Below are 27,755 nucleotides of genomic sequence, written 5' to 3' on the forward strand. Positions count from 1 at the left end.
AACTTCTATATGCGTTCTGTGGTCTTCACGCGGAAATTGTAAACGACAACTTGTAGCAAAAGTATAAAATTTATAACTCGCAAGATATCGTACGTTCCTGTCTTTTGATATCGTCAAACAGTTTGAAACTATCTGTCAACCGATAATCCATTTATTGCCAGCGACATTTTGACTTTATACGTATAAAAGTTTCTCTTTTCAGAATGCGGGTGTATATGCATTGTAGATCGCTATAAGTTACTTTTTCGAAAAACATATTTGTTTGTTAACGTTCGATAAATATGCTTGGTAAAACGGTATACAATAAATACTTTTTTTTTGGATTTCCATTAAATTCAGAAACCTGGGAATTTACGTTGACGTTTAGGACATATGCAAACATTTGAAATTTTCTAATAAATTTGTATGTAAAAATTCCAAAAAAGGATTTAACCAAAGCTCGCAGTTCGGTCAAAATTTTACTTTCATCGTCCAATAAACGTTCGTTTTATTTTGACACATTTTGTTTAATGAAACGAATCAAACTATGGTTATGTAATAATTATACATACAAAGAATAAGTTATAATAGGAAAAATTTAAATACCATAATATTTGTGAATAAACGCGTACCCAAATTCGATTTTCTTAAAAACGATGTCTCTAACGCGGTTCATAATTTTCGACTTATTGTGAGCCATAGAACTTTCTTGATCTCACGTGCATCACGAATTTTGAAAATATCATGTTTGGATATGAATGAATTGTAATCCCACTAATTATAAGGGATCTGAGCTTCTATAAATAATCTGCTATCTTATTTGCATAAAAAATAATCAAACGATAATGTCGTGCCAAACTTTCTTTGTTCTGAAACATTCAGTTACGTCGTAATTACTGTCATGCAAACTGTCATTTTAGTACTTTCCCAAGCATTAAATAATGATCGTAAAGTTCCGTGCAGATTAAGCGTTATCTAGGAAGTTCGATGTAATTTGCCAGAGAACCGCGCTAAATTAAACGAAAAGTGTGACAAAAGAAATGCGTTAAATCACATAATCGACGCGAGAAAAGTTCGTTTCGCGAGTGCATATCTCGTTTTTTGACTGTGAAACCATGTTGGTTGCGGCATTTTTGTGGAATCACAAAACTCCTGCCTCTAAAACCTCAGCGTACCAGTTGTTCTTCGTGCAGGCGCGCTATCGCAGTCTTATTATGTTTCTTCGTGCAAAGGCATAAATCATTTAGTTCGTTTCCTCTCGTCTAGAAGGTATGTCCGACAAATTTACACAATGTATAAATTATTACAATCGGATTGTTCGTCGCGGCGACGTTTTATCGAATCGTTTACTCGCATCTTCGCTCCTTCCTCGGGTGGCACCTGTGATTTAACTGGCTCTTAATCGTGTCGCTGATAGCGGACTCCGTATTTGTCAAAGTATCACTTCTCGGCGTTCCCTCAAATGCTTCAAGATGCTTATTTACGATCCCACAAAAGCGACAATCGCGAACAGGGATCGTATATAAATGTTGGTATTGCCTCCGTCGCGACAGTTTCAACGTGCTCCCTCGACATGGCAACGATTAGCGCCGATTCGTCTTGCTGTTTGACCGACTCGACCAAGTCGCAGGTCTGCTCCGTCAAAGAGAAACCAGTCGCTATTCTTTCCGACTCCGACATCAATAAGATCGTCGAGCGAAAACTTCTCTCGAATAACTTTCGCGTTTTGCACTGGAGTTTGGATAACTTAGGGGAGATAAATGGTTTCTTGGGCTTGTACTATACTCTCTCCGTTACGGTGAAAATCGATGACAAATCGAAGCATTTCAAATTCTTTGCGAAGACACCGCCACCGACCACCAGTCCACAGTACGATTTTCTAGTCCGCAGCAATACGTTCAACAAGGAGATCGCTGTCTATAGTGAGATAGTGCCGAAGATGGGCACAGGAAAGGGACCCAAATGGTTGCCCGATTATTATTTTGGCAAGAACAACGTTATAATAGTTTTGGAGGACGCCGGGCAAAACGGATACGTTAACCTGGACAAATATCTGCCGTTCGACGATGAACACTGCATTCTGGTAGCGAAGACGATCTCGGTCTTCCACTCGAGATCCTTGATCCTGGACGAGAAGCTTCGCCGTAGTACCGGTCAAACGATTTTTGACCTTTACGGCAAGTACCTGGAGGAGGTGGCTTTCATCGAGACCGATTCGGCGGCGCAGAAGTATCTCTCCTCGTGCATCAAAGGTGCATGCACTATAGTTGATATGAACGAGAAGTTGAAAGACGATGAGGCGACTCTTATTAAGAATTGGATAACCAAGTGGGTATGGAGGTTACCAGAATTGCTGAAGACGTCAAATAAATTCAGAAACGTGATGTGTCACCGGGATCTATGGCCAAATAATATCATGTTCAAGAAAGACTCTAGCGGTAAGACGATCGGGTGTTACCTGATAGACTTCCAATTCCTGCGATACTCTCCGCCAGCGATCGATTTTGTGATCTGTTTCCTGTTGTCGACCGATCGTGCTACTAGACGTCGATGCAACGAGTCGCTTATCGACGTTTACTGTGACACCATGAAGAAAGAATTGGCCGCGGAGGGTCTCGATGTTGAGGATTGCTTATCTCGCGCGCAATTCATTGAGAGCTGCAAGGACATTCAAGGCCTGGCATTGGCATATGCGGTCGCTAACATGCAAATAATGCTACTAACGCGTCAAGCGGTGGAAGAATATTTTATAGGATCTACCGATCAACTGGAGCACGTGGTGTACGGTGATCGACGCAGCGATCTCGTTAAAAATCAATGCCGCATTATGAAATCCTATCAGCCGCGTATTACAGAGATAATAGAAGAAATTAGAGAGTATTTGGCAGCTAATCCAGACAAATGCTAGCGGACGAGAAAGAAAAGCACGGGTCATTGGTTGTTTCTTTGGCACGTTGGACGTTTGGTACTTGTATTATCGTCTGTGATAAAATGTGACTTTAAAATGAGAGCAGAAAAGAGATTGTTTCTACGATTTGCCGATGAAATGATCTATTTCGCTTTCTCGTTATCCAACGTTATGGTACAAATATTTTATTCGGAGGATTTAACGCGGCCACGCGCGTAGGCTCGTAACTTTGTTACACGGAGAATCGTTAAGAAAGCGAATTTTCTACTCAAAACCATTGTGTGATACGACGCTTTGCCGGCTTAAACGACGTCATCGTTCTCCGTTAGGCGAACTTTGTCGTAAAAGGGAAAAGGGATTACGGGTCGTAATAAACTTTGTAGAAACCCTGCAAGAGGCGGAAAGATAGGAACCTCTAATATTTAAAGTAACTTTTCGCCGTAATCTTAACTCCTTCCAGACTCAATACAGCTCATGGCTGCCACGAGCTGTATCGTCTTTTGTATCAGCGAACGTTGAAAAATATGGCATCGTACTAATAAAATAAAGTCGGTTTTAATGAATATTTACATTTTTCTACGCACAGTATGTCTAGTTTAAATATATTCTAACTATTAAATGTACGATAATGTTCTTCAAATGGAAGTTGCCCGATTTAATAGAATATTTGAATTCCTTTTTAGATCGTTGTCGATAAAGTCTCGATATCTACGTACTTTTCTTCGATGGAACTATAATGTTTACAAGGAGCATTTCTGCGCACCCTTATTCCTTTTTTATAATCGTATGAAAGTGCTTCGAAATAATATGAATGTAGTATCTTAAATAGTCTAGAGTAAGGACAAGAAAGGATGTTCTACTTGAAGTGAAGTTTAGTTTTATTTTAACAAGCAATACCCAATGCAAAATCTGACTACAATATCGTCGTACGTCTTATTCTCACACTCGGCTCACAACGTCTGTCTTCACAGGTCAAAAAATGTTGACCCTCGACCCTCGCACCCTTCTCCCACTCTTTTACTCATTTAGCTTTAACGTTACCAAGGCATGCACTCTTCCTTACACACACACACACTCTCTCTCTTTCTCTCTTCCCCAGCACTCTTACGATTCTTAGTTTATACCTTAAATTTACAACTTATACTATCCCGAGAAAACTCGAACTTAAATATACGATAGACCAAGCGTATACCCTCCTTTTCTTTTGATATTACATGAATTGTTTCTTAACTACTGTATTTTAACCAAAGAAAATGGATATTTCGTATGTTACCTACTATTTTTCATTTTAGTAATTAATTGTTCGTATTGTCCCTTCGTTTCCTCGTATTTAAATTCGTGCAACCCTACGAGCATTTCATGGATCAAGAGCATTTCAGAATGTTGAAAAATGTTTCAATGTGGAAGAGGGAACGGTGGCATTCAATTGTTGACAAACTTATCCTTGTGCAATAATCGAGCAGCCGATATTCCTCGTTCGCGAAATGAGGAACACCCAGTTCTATTCAATGGCCCGTAATGTTATGTCAGATTAAAGCAGAAGTTCGTTTTACTGCCGGCAATTCGAAGCAGCCGTAATCGCTTTTATGTCGGGCTAATGACATAACCGTGAAACGTAAATTGCCCTACCTATCAATGACAGGCTTGATACTATTCTATTGTAAATACAATAATGCATGAACGCGTTGTCATTGTTTCCTTTCAACTATTCCTCTATTTTCACCAACTGCTACATTTGACGTATTCGATTTTTTCCATCCAAATTGCGTTGGAGTTTGTAAGCTCTTCCTCGACGGTGAATACACAATAAACAGAAAGATGAACGTGACTGGCTTATTATGTAGCCTTCGTTGCATCAGTGCAAACACGAAATTATTTTACACTAACGAAGTATTCAAATTATAAAATTCCTCCTTTACGTAATGTAACATGTGTTTCCTGTTGGTCGGAATTTCCGAAAATCCACACGTTGTTTTTACGTTAAAATACGGTAGAAATAGATACTGTTTACATACTAACAATAATTTATCAGTTTGGTCAGTTCAGAGTTTCACAATTTATGTTTTCATTTCACGAAAAGTAGGTAAAAATTGATTGTATCTTTTTACGGAGAGCACAGCATTGTTACAAGTATTGTTTTACGAGTACAAATTACGAGGTTCTGTCAGCATGATTTTATCTGAAATGGATGAAATTGTAACGCTACCGCGTTACAGTACAGAATATAAGGAAATTTCTGATTGAATGTGATATTGTAACAGTGTAATTTCCAATTTGTGTGATAGTGTAATTTAGTATAATTTCCAACAAGAATACTAGTTCGAGTAAGAAGTTTGTTTACTCCTGTTCAAAACAGCTGCATTACCAAGCAACAGCAGTTTGGAACCCTATACACGTAGATGTTGATTTCTGTAATGAAATTAAATCTGGTAAATCTGGAAGTACATATCGATATTTGTAAAAAGTTAAACATAAATAACTAGTTAAACTTTATTCCATAATATTATTAAATTTGCGTAGAAAAAGAGATACACGTAGACGCATATAAATAGCTCTTCCATTAAGTAATATGTTCGTAACTATAAATACACCTGGGACTTTTTTTATACAGTATCTTTATTGCACAGTACCTTTCTTGCACGATTTACTTTTACACCGTTTCTTTTTACACGGTCTATTTAACACGTTTTGGTTACAGTTATGCAATGTTTTTAACGCGTTTTGTTTATCGCAAATGTTATTAATCTGGAACGTTCTTCACGAGTTCAAAGGGATCTGAAAACTTGTATGGCTTGTTAGACAATTATTAAAGGAAAAAACGAAATAGATGTCATCGTAACGGTCGAGCGACGAACTTTGATTTTTCTCAAGTAATAAGGAAACATGTTGCGATATGATAGAGAATGACGATGCGTAAGTTTTATGCTTTGTTACAAATCAATTGTTTCACGACCTTTTTTACGGCTGTTTTGTGCAGTGTACGTATCCACCGTGTAAGAAGGGTGCCAGATATTATTTGAAATGTATTGTAAAGCACTGATATATGTAGTATTAACGCTGCATCGCAATAATTCCGAGAAATAGTTGTCACTATAGTAGAATTATCTTGCGGGTCATACGATTCCAAGCGATCAGTGCAAAATTACCATTGCATCGAGAGAAACGTTGTGCCAAGCTTGTTAATCACAGAAGCTTACTATTTCTCGTGTGCTCATTATACTTCACAGACCACAAGCTTTCCATTGAACGATGTAGAATTATCATCGATCAGCCGATAGCATTACGATTCCATTATCTGCATCTGTGCCGAACTCGACCTGACTAACCCATGCTCGTTACCAAGAGCCTGCATCTAACCGTAATCCCACGATTATACTACTTTGTGAATATTATCAGTATCTATGGAAGTGCTCGTTAGCTATAGAATTTCGAAAAAATTCATTCGAAGACCGTTTTAATCAATCGTGGTTACAGTGAACCACTTTATTCGTTTAACGCAGATTCGTTTCAAGTAGATATGGTATATACGAGATGTGTGAATGAGAATGTTCACCAGAAATAATTCGATGTATGATGTAGCTACGTTTTACAAATTTTTATTTCATTTTTGAGGTACAAAGTCACCTAAGCTTGTTCGTCTCTTTAGAAGCTACGATAAAGTATCAGAAAAAATATGCGGCGCTATTTCAAAATTTTCAATTAACTTATTTTCTAATTTTCAGTGAATATCGGCAATTTCTTTTTGTTGACAAAGTTTAATAGTTACGAACTATATTGATAGTTTGTTTCTGACTTCTATTTTGCTTCTTCTCGATTGTCATGTTATTGGTTTTTACGACAGAAATCGTGTGTACGTTGTATTTGGTCGTGATCGATGTTTCGTAGATGTTGCGGTCTGCGTCTTGAGGGCAGATCCGAAACAGTTTCAAGCGTTAAGGAATATCGCGTCGATAATACGACGAGAAAAGTATTTGAAGTGAGCTCGAAAGACCGAAATTCCTTGTTTGGATCGTATGGAAAAAGTCTGAATTGCGATCTCGATGTAATGCCTTTGTAACCTTGACGTAAAATTCTATCGATTGTCGGGGATGTTACGGCGGAAAACAAAGAAGCTAATGATATTCGACGGGTCGGCGGTACATCCGTTTGCGAAATGATCGTGAGCTAAACTGGCGCGTTGCGTCGATTGCACGAAATCTCGTGGCTCGTGGAGGCGGTGGCAAAGGGCGCAGGCGTCCGGCGTCTGGCATCCGGTGGCGGCAAGCGGACTCGGATTTTCTCTAGTGTCGCGTCAACTGCCGCTGGAGAGTCGTGTGCGTTACACCCTGTTACCTCTAACCACCCCGTTTCGCGTGGCTCCGTCACGTTTTGTTGTCCGAAAACAAGTCACGTTCGCGGAAACGTCCGATCTCATCGCGAGTTTTGTGTCGTTGCCGTCGCTTCGCGTAGATACGAAGTGTAAATCCCAGCGATCGTGCGATCATTTTGCGGATGTCTTATCGCTTGTCGATGGTTCCCGCGATCATGCCGCGAACATGACAGGGCAACGTGTCGTACGAATCGTTACAACTGTCACGACGATCCTTTTCTACGTTTGACTGTTGTTCGTCCTAAACGAGTCGATGTAGTAAAGAATAAAATAGTGTCCGTTTGTGTCCATGGCGAGTGTATCTCTGTTCGTTCTTTGCTGTAATTTTCCTACTTTCTACGAGCATAGAAGGCAATTGAAACGTGGCGATTGAGCGAGTGCGTAGAGGTCTATTCGGTCGAATGTATTCGAGCGAGCGTTTCAATCCCTGTTTCGATCGTGTTCAAGATTTACAGTCTCACTGCCGGTTTGTTGCCGATTTGTCGTAGAGTGCCTAGTCAGTGTACTCGAAGGAATTCTGATGAACGGTGTGTGAAGGGAGCAATTCGGGAAAGTGCGTTTAGTATGAATTGGTGCAAAGTGCAGGCTGTCGTGTATTCAGCGGAGACGTCGCCCGGCTGTGAAGGAATGCTTGTATCGGGCGCCGAAGCATGAGGGACGTCGCATCTTTAACGTAATGGTAAGTGCGCTGAATTTTTATTCGCTGGATTCCTCGATTCAAACCCGGGTTCGTCTATCGATAGTTTGGTTAGACGCAATTCACTGGACCCTGCAGCTGGCTGGAAATGCTGAAATCGCACATGGAGCGGGCATAAATCTTTCAGGAAGTGTAGCATTGCATACCTAGTACGGTGGTAGAGTACTGTTTGTGTTCGTTTTCAGGACCATTTCGCGTGTCATTGTTGTTTCCACGAGACACTTCTGTACGAATAAAAAATTGCAACAAACTTCACATTGCGTGTGCGAGTCCTCGTGAGTTGTTGCGACCGTCCAAATATACATGCTTCGTTGAATTGTATGCGGTTGCGATGTTTACATTTCTTTGTACTGTCGTGCGTAAACCGTGTAAAATATCGCAGTCAAATGGCTTAAAGCAACGTTTGACCATTGGTTCGCGTGTACCTCTTCTCGTTTTCAGTTTCGTTTTTTTCTTTTTGATAACGGATAGTACTTCAATGTCCGAGTTTCGGTTTTGTCTGCATCGTTTCATAGTAAACTCGTCGGCTATAACATCGACTTTCCAGATTAATGTTTCACCGGTATGATGCGCCATTCTTTTATGGGATTTTCCTTTTATCATTGGAAATAAAATCATGAAATAACGGTGATTTTACTTGAAATTGCTTCCAAATATATTCATCTTTCGAAATGACGCGTATGTGTTGCGGAGGAGGGTTACAGTTTGTTTAATTAACCTTTTCAAAAAAGATTCATTTTATTTATAAATGTAATTTCGTCACTTTGGTTCATTATGTTGGCATAAAATATAACTTCGTTTTAAATTTCATTATTTGAGCAGTGTCTTTACATTTTTGTTTAAATTTGAAAAACGATAGTATAATAAACATCTCGGTTGAAAGAAACGATATTTCTTATTACGTATAACTGTAAATTATACTTACGTTAGTTAAAATACGAAATCGTCACAAAGGTATGTAACTTTTTTTCAAGAACTCTCCGTGTTACGAAGCATTGAACGTAGTAATGGCATGCAAATGATCGTTAATAAAGAGTAGCGTAAATTACGACTTGTTTTCGTTATTACATTGTTCTTCGACATTACCACGAGTAAATTGATTTAAGGTATTTCAACGTTTATGTATAAATAATGGGATTTCATTATACACAGCAAATTCATTTAAGGCACCAAATTCAAAGATGCAGTTATTTAACGTTACAATTTATAGTCTTTAACCCCTTGATGTACCATTTAATTCGGATTATCTCGTCATTGTATACTTTGTATACAACGATATTACCATTATTTTTCTACATTGTAGGTATTACGATGACGAGCCAGACTCGTGATATGAACTCGAGGCGTTAAATAATACAGTAACACATTTTGGAACGTTTTTACAAAGTTTCGTACAACGGAAGGTTTATAGTATTTTTCGAATGCATTAAGATAATGCTTCTAATTCAAACATGTATTATCGGAAACGGCGTAAAAAATATATATAAAAATGTTGCATTCGCGTGTAACGGAAAATATAGTATTGTTATAACTTTCAAAGTAGGAACAAAAACAGAAACATTTTAATATCACCTGGCACAATATCGAAGTATTCGTTATTAAAATTCGATCAATTTATGGGATTATATAGTACGCGAATATCTCGTGCGCCCAAGGCAAAAAATAGCGTACGAACAGTTTTTTTTTACCGATTTACTTTAGCATTTAGTTTATGTTCGGTTTAAAGTTTTTGCGAATGCGTCGAGTTTTTCTATCGAAAGCGTTGGCTCGTTGTTTCTGTGAAAGTGTAGAATAGAAAAGGAGACAATCAGCCATTAACGGCATGTGTCGAGGTGCGCAATTTACATACATACCTGAGTATATGTTTGCCCCAGGTCAGACACAATGGCACCCACGATTTTACTCTATATGTATATTATCCCACTTTGCGTCATGCACATCGATAACCTGACACCTGAACAATCTGGATCGATCGTATCAACTGTTTAATTTAATTGCTTTATACTAACTGCATAATGGAAGAACGATGCTCTGAGCATTGACCGAGGACTGGTTTGGCTGGTTCAGCAATTAGCTTAAATATCGCTTACATTGACATTAATCGACGTATCTCGCTGATGCGAAATCAATTGTATACATTAGCCATTTTAAATGAACCAAGCTTGTCGCTCGTTTCTATACCTTCTTGCTTCTCTGAGTAATTTAATATACCTGTATAGATATTACATAAACTGAGAAAAGACATTTTTGTATTCTCTACACGTATATGGATATGTGTACAGAATTAGCATACGCATAATGGATATAATTAGCAATATGCAGCCAGATCTTAATGTTCGAACCTTCTTATTGTTCCATTATTTGCTTTTGTACAAGGGAATTTAATTTAACTGCTTCAAAGGAATTCTATCTATTACATACATACACATATATCTTTTTCATTTAATTAGTCTCTGTTTTACTTTGCGCTTGAATTTATTCCACTGCCTTTGTGTAATTACTATTATCGCACTGCACATTTTTCTTATAAATTCTGTGAAATAAATTGATCTAATAAGTTATTATGCGGCAAATTGTAGATCCAGCGAAAATTTGAACTGGACTCTATCGACTAGAGCATCGAGTAGATTAGAATACGTGGTATATAGAAATTTGCCTGCATGCGGCAAAAGTCTGCACGTACGATCACTTTAAAGTGGTCGCAATGTTTACTTCGTCGCGTGGCAAGAGGCAAGGTCTCGTACGAGGCGATTTAGTTATCAGAATGCGTACTTACAACCAATAGCACGCACAGCTTTGAAGCGAAGGCGGCTGAGTATATGCACATGTGTGAAATTACAACACTACATTATCCAAAGCGCAGTAAACTGTGAATCGCGTTTGACGTGACGCTAAAGATTTATAAAAGTTCTCGACTTTAATAACATATCCAGTTTTATATTCTCAAACAGACACTCGATAGACGTGTTCTCGCGATTTTTTTTTCTACACGATCGGGTATTTCTCGCGTAGGACAAACATTAAGCTGAAAGTTCAGTTCCCTCGTCAACCATAATCAGCACAGATGGCTTCGTAACCCTCCCCCGTTTATGGAGTTGTAGTTTTCTTACAGATGTCCAATCGCACTCGATACAATGGCGATAAAACTCGTCACAGCTAATACGCTTATATTCAAACGTGTCAAATCGATGATTAATTCTGTTACGGTTCTCGAATTTCTATGTTTCAATCTTGCTCTCATGTTGGCAAACGAAAAAGGTTTTGAACTTCTCGAAGCGTTCAACGTAAAATTCCGTCCGTCAAATAGAATTTTTGGATACTTTGTTCAAACCTGGAGTATCTTCTAGCGTTAGAAAAATACAGTTGGATCGTAAATGACAGGCAGAATGCAGCAGGGTTAATTACATTTCGGTGGAGAACTAATTAAAAAGTTGTTCAATTTTTCACCGTTTCCGATGTTCGTTTTGTCATTTGAAAATTAATCTTCGTCTCGATCTTTCGGTTCATGCATAAAAAGTGATTTCGCGAGAATGTCGAGTAACAGGAGAAGAAGCGGAAGAAAAGGGAGGACGATGTTGCATCTGGTTCGACTTTCAATTGGAAAGTTTCGCGGTTTCGCGACAAAAGGCCGTCGTTCCGTCGTTTACCCAAGGGTCCAGGGATATTTTTCACGGGCAATGATTTATTCGGTAACCGGCAGGCCACCCCTACGTGATATCGGAGTGTGCGCGGCTTGATGCGCGCGCGAGTTCCCGCACACGTGACGAGAATCGCCATTCACGCGCTTGTCGAAGTACATTTACAAGCGTTGCACTCGTTGCACAAAGTTCTTGAATTGTTGTCCCCGTTCACGCCTTGGAAATTGATTTCCCGTGTTCGTCCCACGTCATCTGCCATTTTTGCGCGCGTTTCATTGCCGCTTTGAACCGATATTCTTCGTTAAATGCAAATATATCGACGAAACTGTGAATGGAAGAACGTGATGTCTCCCTGTGACGACGACTAATTAATAAAGTTGTGTTAACGAGACATTGTACGAGCGTTTTCCGTGGGAATGAATTTTTACTGGTTAAAATTAAATTTGAATGGTAAAGCGTTACACGTATTAACACGCTGACTGCCACGGTGATCATCGATGACCGCGATGTTTTTACTACGTTTTTTAGGATGATTAAAACGAGATATATTTCATGGGCTAAAAATTCGTCAACGATGCGAATGATTTAAATGACATTGTCAGAGAAAAATACGCGCAAATACGATATAACATTTTGCAAAAATTAAATGTTATGGCGTTGTATATTTCAATCTATCGCGGCTATATAAAATTCACGCAACAGTCAACGTGTTGAACATTACAGAGTCGAGTTACGCTTTAACGGTAACGCCACAGAGTGCTATTAATCAACTTTATTTATTATTTAACGATGTGAACGTAATACTGCTTCGATGTACGCGTAAAATATGTATGATTACAGACATGTTTCGGGGGTATCGTGCAGACAATGTCGCGTAGTTCTGTTCCATTCCATTTTGTAGAGGCACTCGTCGTTTCAGGAATGGAGAGATCCTGCGGGAGAACTTATTCTGCAATGTAAATATATTCGATTGTTTATACAGGCGCATGGCTAAACGCGTAGAAAGTGTTTAGCAATTTTAGCTGGTTGTCAAGTAAAGCTGTGTCAATTTACTTTGATATCTCATATGCACCGGTACACCGCGTGATGTGCTCAATACACACGTTGCAGCCCCTCGTGTGCACGCGGCGTTCGAGATAAATGGGGTTTGTAAACTAATAGCGTCAAAGCGCGTTTTTGGTATTTAAATTGCGTTAGCCGGTTAGCAGTCGAACCCGTGAGATATTAGTTTAATCATTCTCGCGCGTTCCAATATTTTAATTAGAGCGAATACGGATATCGGCGATTTAATTCGTCTGGAAATTGCCCAACTTTGTCCCCGATATTACGCCAATGTAAATTAACGAATGGCGATCGTTCGCAAATTTTTTCTATTTTATCTTATTAGTTTGTTCTCATTTGTTCGAAACGAAGCGAAAGATGGAGAATAGTTGAATCTTAAAATAATTTCTTGGTCGGAGTTTTCTCTCTACTTGACGCCTATAAGGACATCCTTCGTCTGTAAATATTAGCGTAACTTGATAAATTCAATTATTAATACAACTTGCAAAAGTGAATAGATAATAAATTCTATAATTCGTGAATTATAAAAATATCCAATATTCGTGAATTATGAAATAAGATAACTAGTACACATTGTCGCGCATTCGTATATCTTCCTTTTACGATCGATTTATATAATTTTGGTCGAGAAAGTCAAATAAATCGATAGAAAATATCTCTTCAAAGGTAAGTCAATTTGACGTTTCTGTGAAAGCGTTACATTCTCTTTTACGGTTAAACGCGTCTGCATATTAGCATCCAAAAATATGCAAATCAAATACGCGTGTCAACGTGTCGTGCAAATCGGTTCGATATGCATGCCTGAAACGTTTGCAGCAACGTGCGTTTACGATGACCGCACGTGTTGCAACATACAAGTACGAATGGTAGAGGTATACGTTTTCTTAGCAATTCGAACGGTTCGTATGGCAGAGAAGAAGTCGTAAACCTCGGTCTGTGTGTAGTACGCTTGGCTTCGATCGCCCGATAAATAATGCTGCCACTGAAACGTAAATTTTGGTTCACGCTAAGTTATAGAGGCGCAACGAGTGCATCGTTTGAAGTTAAAAGTCAGCCGGCAACTGTTCGCTGCGAAGTCATGAAATATTGCAAACGAAAGAATCGACGGTGTTTGGTCGAGCCAAATCGTCGATCGATCGTTGCTTTATAACGCTTTGTTAATTCATGACAAACGAGGCAAAGGGAATTATTAATTTCTTTTATAAAGGTCGATTAGCATTTCGAAAAAAGGCAAACATCTTCTTTCCGTTCGATGATATGAGAAATTCTTAAAGCATAATTTAAAAGAAAAACTCATTACGCGTTCGGAAGAAGTTAAGAACGAGACGAGAGTCGCATTATTATGCGTCAACGTGCGAGATATTTTGAGTTTCACAAGTATACATTCCGTACAAGCGAGTGTCCGAAGTTCCGTTGTTTGGTGCTATCGTCAAGGGATTCGATCCTTTGAGAGTGTACTCGAACTGTCGTACATGTGGAGATCGGTCGCGCAATTAGGTTCATAATGGTGTGTGTGTGAGAGTATCGGGAAACTCCGAAAACCACCCTTATGCTTTATACATCGACCCTTCTATCCAAGCGGCAAATTAGCCTTATAACGTTGCAATTTGGAAATATTACTTTTAATGTTGGATTACCTTTATAACGCGTTAGCAAGTTTTATTGCTCATTACGGGCAAACATTACGAAGATGATAAATCATTGGAATAAAGTTTATTGCGTTGTAGGAAATATCGATAACACCAGCATTCTTGACAATGACTTTTTTTTGCTACATAAAACAGAAAAATGATTTGTCCATAAATTATTCGTGGTTTGCGCTCATACAATGTTGCGAAACTTTTTATTTGCAGTGTAATTTTTGAAGATGACAATGTCACAACCATGCTATCAAGTACAATGAAACTCTGTTGTATATTCTTTTTGAAAGAAAACACGTAATTCCAACAAGATACAGAAATGGCTGTGGTTACGAGGTAACTAACTTGTAGAAAAAATTTCCATTAAAAACTCTTCTGTCTGATTACACGGTTCGTAGACAGAACTTTTATCTTGGAAGAATAGCTCGCTACAAAGCAAACCTAAATGTTCTCTCGCGTTTAAAATCCGTATTCCTCAAGAATCGATATTTTCTCGTAAAAATTTTCAACAGAAATATATAACATTTTCGACGTTTTCTCCAAGCTATTGCGAAACTCAGAATTTCATTTAAATTGAATTATTTTCCGTGACGACGAAGGTGGACGATAAACTCAAGAAAGAAAAGAAGCAACCTGAATTCAACTGGAAGACTATTTAATTAAATCGCGGCGAGAAATGGCGGAAATAAAAAATAAAATTACCTCTTTAAGCTATCTTGATTCGTGGCATCGCTAGAGAAGTTCGGCGAAGATTCCATGATTGCTTAGACATTATAACTTGCTAATAGTCGACCGTGCAAGGTGTTATTATGAAAACGACTATTTGCAAATTGCCAGCTGGTAGAAACGAACAGTGCGTTAAGGAAAAGAAAATGAAGACGAAAGCGCGATCGTTCGTCCATCTGGTGCAAGAAAACGGAAAAAAAACCATTTCGCCGTCTCGACAGCTGCGATATTTACGGCCAGTGAATGGAACGAACGTACAGGATTCGAATCTATTGATTGGTGTCCGTAACTTTTTCAGCTGTTTCATGTTTCACGTAAAATGAACTGGTAACTTTAGGCGATCCGTATTTAGAGAGGTTTTCAGGTATGTAATAGATCAAGTATTCGGCGGACTTTGCGCGCGTATACGAACGAGTTATACAGTTGCGAGAAGTCAGCGAAATTACTCGTGGACATGCACGTACCGATGGCATAACTCATGGTTGTTCTTATCGTCTTACTAACAACGCGATAAACGCACGTACACTTGTGTACGTTTCGATCTCGTCCTTTACTCGTTTCCGTCTCGATAAGCTTAATAAACGGTACGTTTCACGAGCTCTAACATTATCGGCTATCCAATAATCACTTTTGATACTATTCGAACCAAGTCACGACAGACGGACACTTGTATCTCCTATTTTTTCCTAACATCCTTTTGATATTGTCTGTTTGTAGGTATGGACCGAAACAAGCGTTAAAAAGAATCTAGTTGTGAACGAAATTAAAGCGCGGGTAAATCAAGTCTAAGCGCACGTGTTTGTTTAACAAGAAAGTGTACGGCTTTATGTTGTTTCTTTGCGGTGAAAGGAGCTTGCGGATCTGCCGTTGCTGCAAGCAAGTCCGGGAGGAAAATTACCGGGAGAGAGCGAGGCGTTTTGTTTCACGAGGCGTGAAATATCAGATATCGATTGGAAATTCGCGGATAAATACACGACAAGTTTCGTCGTTCATTGAAAATATGAATTACCAAAGGCTCCTAGCTATCTCTTACTTGTTTCACGACTAGATCGTCATTTTCGAGAATATCGTTGAAAATTTAATGGAATCGTAAAAGATTTCCAAGAAACGTGCCTTTTTAACGATTCAAAATAATTCCGAGATGTTTCGCTCCAACCAATCTTTTGTCGATTTTTCCATCAAGGTTTCCATCGCTTTCGTTTTCCATCTAGCGTAGGAAATTTCCAATCAGCATGCTTTTATGGTATCATAGACACCCTTCCACGCGCCCTTAGCGCATGGCTTAATAGGGATAGGGAAAGAATAGACGATATCTGAACGGGTTTGACGCTTTTCATGATATTTAAAAGCAAGAATGTTTCTCTGCGTGAAATTTCTCGACCTTACGGATCTCTTCATCATCTCTTGACTTCATAAAAACGCTGCGTTTATGATATTCGCAGGTATCGAGGACTATGGACGTAGAAATTCTATCGTCCGTAATACTAATATCCTGAATGAAAAATAACTTCTTATTATCAAAAATAAGTTACGTACCATGCGGCAAAAAAGCGACGACAAACAAATGGTAAACGTCCAAACTATTAAAACTTGTAATTCATTCTACGTATGACAACTCTTTTTTTAATGTCGCGACGCGTTTGTGTTGCGGCACATCGTCATTCTATTTCGCAGTAAAATGGTTTCAATGTAATTGCGAGTGCTTTCCTTTATTCTTCGAGATGGACAGATTTTACAAAAATAAGAAAAGTTGTTACGAAATTTCGAAAACTATGAATTCCGAACTGCGTTTTTTCCAATTTGTGGAAGGCTCCGTAAAATTAAACGTACGTTCACGCACGCATAGTTGGAGCGCGATCTCCAATCTTGTTTACTCGATGACATACCTCTATTTGTTAAATTAACAATTATTATTGTCGGTTTCCCAACTACGATCGATGGTTTGGACAAAAGCTGTTTCATGGTTGTAGGTCGTAATGTAGAAGAGAATCGTGGTCGCAACTGCATGGTTAATATGAAATAACCTCGTGCATTACACGCGTTACATTTATGCTCTTGTGGACCGCCAGTATAATTCAAATATCATACACATGTTCGGCTAAGCAATAAATAATTGTACCAAATATACCGTGATTTAACCGTGACCTATCCAGGAGTATACGGTATACACGCAAGATCAAAATTAATTTCGATAATACGTTACTACCCTCGCGGTATTCCAGTAACTAAATACTTATATCGTAATTTCGGAAATACGATAGTTTATACCCTGGCGCTGTAGCTATATCTATTCTTAGAGAGTTAAAACTGCTGGCCATTTTAGATGCTCTTCAAAATGTTCTTTCGTACGATCCGATCTCAATTTCACTTGAAGAAAGATACGAATGCTATGTTACGTATATCGCTTGCGACATGCAGATGGAACAAAATTTGTCTGGTCATGTTACGAAGGTGTGAAATTTCCTTGCATTATGTCATCGGTGTCGAAACCAAACACGTATGAAGGATGCTTATGAAACCATCGTAGAATAACGACAACCTCTCAAGTTGAGGAGATAGTACACACGATTTTCTGTGTTCTATGACATGACCAACAATAAGAGAGATAGAGAAGGGAATTGGTCAAATTCTTACGAACAGATTCTTACGTTTGTTTTATTTTTCTGCAGGCGATAATTTGCTCGAGCTACTGCATGAATTTCTACGTATTTTTGTTTGTAACAAAATTGAGACGTTGACAAAAGGTGGAGATGGTCGGTTTGGCTTTTGAGAACCTCGCACGTTGATTGTTTTGAATGATGTATGAGATAGTTTAGAGATAGCAAGCAAGCAAGCAGATATTGCGTTGCCTCGAAGACCATTGATCCTGAAGGATTTGACTATAATGTGCGGAAGGCGAGGTGCTTTTTGGTAAGAAGACTGTGAGGAATAGCACGGATTTACTCTAAAACCTCGGAACCGAGCGCGTGGCTGAGCAAGTCGGTCATTCCCTGCTATAAAACATTTTTACTATTTTTATTTTTCCAACTTTATATTTACAGGATTTTAATTAATACGACCTATATTTTATTTAAATATTCTGAATAGAATATTGCACTAGATTTTAATATATATTTCGATCCTATAGAGTCATTGGAAAGTGAGAGTATTCTTCATCAGGCAAATTATACTGTAACTGTATTCCATTGTAAGAAACAATAAATTACCAATGGTGATTTTGAATTGAAAAGATACCGTATGCAACTTGGAAAAACGAGGAAATATTAGCGAAGACGATCAGCAATCTTGAATTATGCGCGATGGAATATATGAAAGGTAAAATTGCGCTTGCGAGTCACTTGGTCGCCGTTAATGGAAACGACATTTCGATGACGATAAAGTACTGTGTCGTGGAAGTTGGGCTCGTGATGCGTTCGTGGTCCCTGCACTTACGTAACGAACGGCAGAGATATTTATCGCGAATGTAGCGAGTAGTTCGCCGTTCACCAAGGTTCAAGCGCTCCTTTACTTTTGCTTGAACGTAGACGGAAGCAGCGCCCTGTTCGTGCTACTGCTTTGAATCTCGTTATCCATGCTTCCACTCTGTCGCGACATTATTTCCATTCGAAATAACTTAATGGCACCGATCGTACCGAAGAAAAATCCACGTGTTCTTTTAAAATAAAAACAAAATTATGTAGCGACCTCCGTGTTTTTTCTTTTTTTTTTTGTCGTGTTATTATTTCTATTTTCTCCTTTTATCTTCTCTCTGTTGCAATACACTTTTCTCCTCTGTTGTGTTCAGAAAGTCTTGATCGAAAAGCGCGGAACAACACTGCGACGAGTTATTGATCGCGATGAGTGCGAAGGAAAGTTGTGACGACAAAGTTCGCCATTGTGGCGCGATTAAATTTTATTCCTCTGGACGCGGCAAGTTTCTGCCGCAACTTCGCGACATCGTGTATTATTTTCGACTTTCGATGGAAAACTCTCGGGTTGGCCCCGGGCTTTTTCTTTATCATCGTCCGAAGACTCTAATAAAGGACCTAATAGCGGAAGAATTTCCACGTTGATAGAAAATTCATGGATCCAGAGCGGGAGAAGATTTATGCGCCGCGATCCTTCCAGAATGTCCCGGTTCTCCTCAAGGAGCGTGTTCACTCGTTCGGAAACTATTGATATAGAGTAATGTCGTTCTCATTTATTGGAGCAGGAGCACGAATCACGATAATTAATATTCCGTTGCATTGAAAATGTTACAATAGTATTCCGCTGCGAGTAGAGGCATAGCTAATGGTAATCGAGAAGCTTATCCTCCAAGTAATTGCAAAACGTTTCAGAAATTTCAGAAAATTTCAGAAATTTAGGGTAAAAAATCAATTTTTTTTGGTTAGAGGAATCAATTTGACATTCATAATATCAAATGATGGAATAGTATGTTCGAAGAGGAATGTCCTTTAAATATTATACATCAGATTACGATACTAGAGAAAAACATTGCTTATTTATTCTAATCTATATTATCATTTTCAAGTAGTTTTTTCAAACATGAATTCTTCGATTCGACTATCTAACACCAAATTCGTGATTATCTTCAAATTCAATCTACGCGTGATTACTTTCGCTCCAATAACTGTACTATGTAAATAATCACCTCCACTCCATTAATCTGACGTGCAGCGTATCTTGACTATCGTCGCGTTGCACGTATAATCGTTACGGTGCATTTGTATCAGGGAACGTAGTACAAGTAGACGAAATTTTTCTATTTAAAGAAAGGACACTGAAAAATATGTAATTAAGAAGATTAATTTTGGGTTTTCCTTCGCCGAAAATGAATTATCCTTCGATATTATATGTATCTGAGATACAAAATTTGTTTATTTACAGACAATGGGTTTTCGTGGAAACTCGCTTTTCTTTGGCTCGCACATAGTTCGCGTTAGGGTAGCGAACCTGTTGCCTGCAATGAATAGCCCAAAGTATATATTTAAAGCCCGTTGCTTCGCTTTTGCAGTTTCAGTAATGAAAACTGATTCTGAAGTTCTGAATCTCGTTTTTGGAATCCGTTGCTTCGGTCAATGTTTGTAGTGTTTTTTCCTTTCCAAAACTCGCTGCTTCGGTCAAACTGTTTTTACAATCCTGCTCTCGAAGTTTTTCATTTTAGCCGATCCAAGCAAGAGCTTTCCCGGTAAAACGTTTGTTTATGGTCAGTGATTGGTTCATCTAGATAAATAGCATATTTTTCATTACATAGCTACTAATCGCTTGATTAGCGATGTCATCGTTTGTTGAAAACACCACTGGTCTTTGCCTAAAGATAAGCGGATGAAGATTAAGTAATATCATAGAATTTCTACCAGGTTTCCTAATCATTCAAGGTTCGATTTCCACTGAACCGTTACAAATGCCTTATCCCTTTATCCTTCGGAAACTCCAGGTTCATAGCACATCTTAGGCCATTGAGAATGCTAGATAACGTCGGTCTACTTCAGGTCTAATAACCAAATCCTTCGGAAATCATTTAACGGCAACCGTACCTAGTTCAGTATTGATCGCGAGTTTATTCGGCATGCCATGACTAGCTAGAAATAAAAAAAAAAAAAAAAGACATCGTTGGTGAATTAATATCTCATGGCATAGAATATCCAACATAGAAGGAAAAGGAGGATAGAGAGCGTATTGAATGGCATAGTAGATGCCAGATTTCCAAGTATATGGAGAGGCTATCCTTCGAATTCAAGATAGATCGATTGTGGCTGGCACTTCTGTGGACTGTTCCGATCATAAATCATGCTACGATATGTCTATGTATCGAGAGATGAAGTGGCCTTGAATACTTGCAAATGGTCGCAGGGTAATATCAGCAAGAAACGATGAGACCGTGGACGCAAGAAATAACAAAGATTTTGTTTGCCGAAGCTTGGCGAGTTAGTTCGAACCGGACGATCGATCGTTTCTACCAAACTTTGTCCTTAATGGATAAGCTCGCTCGGACCTATTATGCAAATGACAGGTAAGATCTAGCAAAAAGTTAGGGTCATCTTCCAAAAATGATCGTTCTTTGCTTCGAATTTCTCTATGGGTTGCATTAACAAGATTTTCATTTGACTTTGCTATCTCTTTAATGTTTCTATGATCAGTTCACGAGAATGAAATAGATTATTCGAAAGTAGGTTTTATAAAACAAATCAGATAAATAGACGTATCTAACACAAATCGTATTCAGAGTTTGTACTGTACATTAGCGTGTTTTTGAAATGTACCTGGTGACAAATTAACGAATGTTTTTAATATATTTAACGATGTAAGCATAAAGTTTGTAGTATGTTAATAATATTACTAAAGATTAAAGCAGAGGATGCGCAATTTATGTAATATCAACTGTGTGTAAAATAAACTATGACAACAATGTTAAACTGATAAATTGTATGAGAATATAATATGATACTAATGTCAATCGGAAAGCAGTACATTTTCTTTTCAAACCATAAATACGAACGAATAGTAAAAAATTACTGAAATTTTATGCGTTAGACTTACTAATTATTTATCCGATAGATGATTGAGCATAAATTGAGAAATTATGCAAATCTGCGAAAGTTATAACCCTAGAAAGTTATAACTTACGCCTTAAGTAAGCTCGGGGAAAATAATTTTCAGAATCTTTTACAGTATTTTCCGCTTGTATGTTTTAATTACTTGGAGGACAAATTAGGTGGTAGTTGGAAAATTCTCGTTGAAGTTAATAGCCAGCTGCGATTCCCCTTCACAGTGGGAAGATATTAGCGGCGTGAGGAGCAGGCAAATTATCGGACTGAATGCGATTGTACGAGGTCCGGCAAAATCGTGCACACTGGACCAGCGGTCCTAATAAATCAACCGTTTTTGCAGGACAATGTATTTGGCGTCGAGCTCAAGCCACGAATCCCACTAACACCACCCACTTGGCACCTTGCCATTTTGACTGGATTGTATATATCATCGATGACAAAATATGCGACTTTATTGCTGTCACTTTTTCGACCTATGAATAAGGTAGTTACTTTCCATGGGAACTTTTAGGAAGCAATTTAGTTTTTTCTGACCGACGACAAAAAATGTATCAAACGTACGTAGAATGGACTCTCTCCTATGAGGCATCAGAAATCCTTGTGTTTTACGTAAAAATGAAGTTTAATAAAATAATTTAATATATATATGAAATTGAGTAAAACAAAATATATCTTTACAATGAAAAAAAAAATAATTTATATTTTTATGGAGAGAACTAAAGAAATGTAATTCGTTTCGCCTGCTAAAAAAATGTGACTCCATTTTGGATATTTTGTATATTTTTGTATATTAAATACATTCCGTGGAATCTTGTATCTTTAAATTTATCGTAAACGGGTAAAAATCCGCAGTCTAATAATATCTAGCCTAATAATCGCTATATCCCTTCTGTCGACGGTATTTATATCAATTTTAAATATAAATTTGCGTCAGCTAACTTGAAAAATGCCATTCCATCTACATGTACAAATATTTTTGTACGTAACGACGTATAGTATTTCGCTGAAAAGCAATACGGTTGTAGCAGGCGATAGAATCAATGATCGGTGGCGTTGATCGTTTACCAGCTAGGCAAGCTCTTTTATATCGTTGCGTGAGCTTCTGCGTCGTCTATTTTCCACGGGGAACGAAACGCGTTCACACCCAGATGAGAATCTACTGGTAGGCGAGTATGCGGCTAGCTAAACAACGTGTTTACAAGCAAGTGACATCGGTGACCTCTTCGTGGTGTGTTAGCCCTGATTGAGAAGCGTTGCTTTGACCGAGTTACAATGTTCCCAGCCAATTGACCACGCTGATAATTGCTTTTTGCATCGATATACAAAATTCGAATCGCTTGCTCATCCGTTTGCCTTCCATTTGTTAATCCTGATTACAGAAATGAACAATTTTCTGATGTTTCTTCGATGTTATAACACGAGCTTTTCATCGAGGATGGAGTATGATATCCATTTTCTATTAGTTTCAAAAATACCATCGCTGAAATGAAAATCCAGTACTGACATGACAAATAAGAAAATTATTATAAACTTGCAACTAAAACTCTATTATTTTAACTTCGATTTATAGAATGTTTTACGCTATTGGTTGCTTTCAAACTGATTACGGTGATATTTTTACCGTAAATCAAATAACTTTCTGGATCTACCAGCTATCGGGCCGTGTCCGAGCTTCGATGATTTGAACGTCGTTCCACAACTCTCGGAAATCCTACACGTTAAAAGTTAAGGGGTTGGTCGTAGCTTAGCGTGCTTCCGAAACGGAGCAGTGCGGAGGCGTGTCGTATAGCTTTTGTCCCTCTAAATTAAATCGTCCTCCTTCTCCATTTATTATCGATTGCAAGAAGAGAACCGTGACTGAATGAAGCAAAAAATGTTTATCCGGCGAGGCAATAAACGTGGCCAGAGTCCCCGCGAGCGAAATTATTTTAATTGCGTCAATTAAAGGGAAATTTATTTCGTGGCGACAAAAAGCGAGAAAAATTTCGCGTAACGATCAACGTTTATGCCTCCCACGTTCACTGATCGTTAATAGTAGTTGCAGCTACGAGAGGCACGGTCCTGGACCATCAAAGATAGTGGAAAGAAATAATATTTAACGGGTGTTCATTTATTTGCCGTATACGTTCTGCGAGCAAATCTTTAAGAGGGACGAAACTGATGTAAATTAACGCTCCAGATAGAAACAATACGAAAGAGGCCATGAACGTTACGAACATCCACTTCGTTCGCTATGCTTGTTCCTGCGATATGGGTTCGTTTCAACCCGAGACTTTAGTTAATTATTCTGGTATCGTCAACAACGCTGTTCGTATTATCATCAGTCGCGTGGCGTACATGGTTCAGCGTACTAAAATAAAGCTGCTTTGTTGTTCGTCGGACGTGCTTTTCTTCGTGCCGTTCCCTTCCAATAATCATAATGGAACACCGTATGGTAGGTCGCATACCGGCGAAATACGTCCTGACGTTTGCTTTTATTACGAATGCCCTTGTCTCCGCTATTGCCGTGACTGCGTTTACATCGCCCTTTTTCTATTTCGCCGAAGGATCTTGACCCCGAATTCCACGCTCGCAGGAAAATTTATTTTCAATTGTGGGAATCCCTTGCTTGTGCGCGAACAAGTCAGTGAGAAACAACCGGAGGAGTTACTCATCGGCGAGAGATGTCGATCGAGGACGATAAATAACGAGCGGGAGGAGCGACTATAGGAGTTAAAGTGTTTTCTAGAGCTAGCATTTTCCACAGCAAAAAGTTGACCTTCTTTTTGCATGGACTTGTAACTTTTTGCTCGCTCTTGTACGTACGAATATCTCGTAATTCTTCGAACAATGCATGGTGAGTTATACCTTTGTTCCATCGTATAGAGAGGCATCCCTTCCAGTTAACAGTTTTATAATGGAAAGAAAAATATTTATTATACATGGTAGATGCGAAAGCTGTTGAAAAATATAATACTTCGGAAAGTTGAAATTTATTAGATAAATTTATGAAATTTTCAGAATTATTAGGATACTTGCAAATCCCAGACAGTTTAAGTTCAATAGCGAAATATGTTCAATTTTGATTAATTTTGTAAATTATACTCGTCTATATCATATCGTATAGTTTCTTTAAACCGTATACTTTCTATAATATTTCTGTATTGTTTGTAAATGTATACGTCGGAAGACATTTAGGAAATTTTTTTCGAGGAGATACTTAAAAAATTTTAGTCCGAACGAATCTTCTATAATCAAAAGGGTTCTGACGATGATGAAAAATTTCTCTGATATCAATTACTATTCAAAAAATTGCAAGCTTTTATATTTTGCAGTATTATCTATTTCCCGAACATTACCATTATCGAATACATAGAATTATTTCGATGAAAATTCCGTCCACGTGATTAGAAAATATTACATATATAATATCGTATACGGGTTCGTAATAAAGTTTTGCAATTAATTATGACGACAAACTAGCGGACTGGGCTCGGTGGAAAGGGTCGTAATAGCTCAATGGAAAACTCTCGTCCGATCGACGCAGGTAAATAAGTTTTCCCGCGCGTACCACCTAGCTATATCGCACTGGTATCGAACTGCTGGCCTCGACTAGTGGCATCGATATGGCGCGAGCGTTTATTAACATCGAAGTGCTTTCAACGAATATGAGCATCGAGTAATCCATAGGGATAAGGTAGGCCGAAAGGCAATCCGTTCCCTATTTTCGAGTATTTTCGACAGAAAGAGGAACTATGCCAGCGTTAAAAGCTTTATCGTTCATCATTCACATCTCGTTATATCTTCTCTTCATCGCGCGATTATTTCGAATCGAATGCACGAAAGAAAGGATTGAATTTTGATAATTTGCTTCATACTTTCTTTCAGCATAAATGATACTGCGAGGGAATACGCGACTTTGCAATTACATTATGCGCTAGATGTCTAGATCTAAATTGAAGATTGATCAAGTAGGTATGAAGTATGTAGGAATATAAATGAATGGTAAAAGATGTAGACAAATCAATGTTATGTGAATCACATTTTTGTACGCCGTATAAACGCATTTAACATATATATATATGTCACTATTATATATGTGTATATGTCACTCGAACGCTTTACCTACAATCGCTGCTGCTTTATTTCTTATAAATTTCATATCGACGAATTTTCAGTCTGCGAGCCACGGAAAAGTAAAATTCTCCGCGGTACGAAGGCACAGGAAATAGTTTTCAATATTCTGAGGCAGCTCGATATGAAGTATCACCGTCCGACGTACGTACACGTACCTATCTACACAGCTTCGGTCCCTATAACGAAATCGATTCAGTCGCGATTCGCCACCGAGACTGGTCATTTTAACTTTCGTTGTTTATTGTATTTTATTGTACACGAGTCGGTCAATCGAGGTTTATTCTCAACAAAACCAACATGGTGCTTCTAAAACGGTTTATTCCTGTTTCTGACGATCGGGTCAAGCTTTCCGAAAATTAACTGCCACTACTACGGAGAATTCTGGTTACAATACGTTGCAAGATCTAGTGTTTTAAATGAATAATTGGCTCGTAAATAGTGTTAGATAGGCATTCTTAGATACGACTTGAAAAAGAATGTAAATTCATGAATATAACGCGAAGTAAGCGATTCTTTTGATTAATAGTCTCGTGATACGATCGCGTGAGCCGGTAGTTTCAGTCGAATGGTGTTGTTGATCGCAACGTAATCGGCCGTTTACCAACTATTGTTAACAGCTCGGTAAATACGTAGGTGTAGCAGTATACGCATTCCGTGCCAACTTTTATGGTTTAAATTATTCAAGTGCTTATTGATTTTATACTTTTTTTTAGAACGAATAGACAGAGAAATATACCAACTGTTTGTGGCAACCAACAACAAGTGCTAAGATATAAATGTTGTATCTATTATTTCGTACGAATTCTTTTAGTTTTCGAACATTCTGCGTGTTCTTAGAACTCTATCTCTTTACCAGAAAGAACGTTTCAGAGGTTACTCGCTAAATGAAGTTAAGATACATTTCAGAAAATTGGCTAACGTTATTCCGCAGACTTTCTGCTTTATTATCAAAGAATTTTATTTTTCTAGGCAGGCGAAGTAAAGTAAAGTATCGCGTTTAATAAACATCTTGATTTCTGTTATAATCTATTAGTCGTACGTTCCTTTTTAAGACACCGTATACATTCGTTAATTCTAATCCTCTCAAAGGAATATAATTTGAATTTACGAGCGGAGAATTCATTTTGACAACAAGTTTGCAGAACAAGCGTGCCGTAGTGAGGTTCATAGCTGATTCAAAGAGGGTTTGATAACAACGCTTGTTGCGTCGTGGTGCAGATTTCGTTGCCAGATTCTGTCGTGCCTCTTTATTTCAACGTTTCCGCCACCTAAATTGAATTCGCGCCACTGAATCCGCGCGTAAACAAGTAAATAAGTCTGCCGCAAATCGACCGCTGCGGGAAAGCTAATCTTTAGTGAAATTTCACTGACCACTTCATTGATGAGTTGTTCGCCAAACAGACCGTGCGATTTTAACCTACTTCCGTTGGTATTTTGTGAACAGAGAGGCAACGTCAAATCGTCCAATTTGTTTGGAACCTGTTTACATTTATTTACTGTAATATATTATTTATTTGGTATTCGATGATGTACGTAAATGTAATAGCAGTAATAAAAACGCAGACTCGACGCCGTGCGAATCGCTTGGAAAGAAAAAGAGCGAAAGGAAAATGAGAAATTTGTTTAACAAAAAGCATTTGATAAATACGATTGCGTCGATAAAAAGAGAATGAAGTGGAAATCGAAAGTTTGTTCGGCGAAAAGTGTTTGGTAAGAAGTGAATATTCGCACGATAAAAATTAATAAATATTTACCGATCTTTAACGTGTTTGCTCTTCTCTTAAAGTAATTTGTAAACAATATACATCGGTCTTTTTATACTGTGATATTGTTTGGTTTAGATAATGGTTTTTGACTTCGATAAATTCATCATTCAAGCACAATACAGTTATGATATTGATATTATCGAAGGTGAAATAAATATCGAAGAAGAATGCCTAATATTTTCATATATAATATTAAAAAAATAACTACTCATGCCGTATATTACCTGTGTCAGGCTATGTGAACAAAGAATTTTCTCGTATGATTTCCTGAAAAGAAGAACGTCGAACGAACGTCGGAACAAAATCAACTGACCGATGCCG

General features: G+C 38.2%; 2 protein-coding genes across 3 annotated transcripts in view; both read left to right on the plus strand.

The window, feature by feature from the left end:
- Positions 1-1,545: 1,545 nt before the first annotated feature.
- On the plus strand, positions 1,546-3,752 carry LOC126870738 (uncharacterized). Its single transcript, XM_050628760.1, has one exon. It carries the CDS (start codon positions 1,553-1,555, stop codon positions 2,885-2,887), a length of 1,335 nt encoding a protein of 444 aa, XP_050484717.1. The 5' UTR covers positions 1,546-1,552; the 3' UTR covers positions 2,888-3,752.
- A 3,419-nt stretch (positions 3,753-7,171) lies between these two features.
- LOC126870727 (suppressor of lurcher protein 1) overlaps positions 7,172-27,755 on the plus strand; it is a 527,940-nt gene continuing 507,356 nt past the window's right edge. The window contains exon 1 of one of the 2 annotated variants that reach the window (XM_050628716.1): positions 7,172-7,935. In XM_050628716.1, the coding sequence (XP_050484673.1) occupies positions 7,933-7,935 (3 nt within the window). In that variant the 5' untranslated portion in view covers positions 7,172-7,932. The remainder of the gene's footprint in view (positions 7,936-27,755) is intronic. The other variant, XM_050628717.1, reaches the window with a different exon arrangement.

This window comes from Bombus huntii, chromosome 10, assembly GCF_024542735.1.
Source record: "Bombus huntii isolate Logan2020A chromosome 10, iyBomHunt1.1, whole genome shotgun sequence".
In the NCBI taxonomy this organism is placed as follows: domain Eukaryota; kingdom Metazoa; phylum Arthropoda; class Insecta; order Hymenoptera; family Apidae; genus Bombus; species Bombus huntii.

Coding starts and splice junctions, on each gene's coding strand:
- LOC126870738 (XM_050628760.1), top strand. CDS start 1,553: ATGGCAACGATTAGCGCCGATTCGTCTTGCTGTTTGACCGACTCGACC.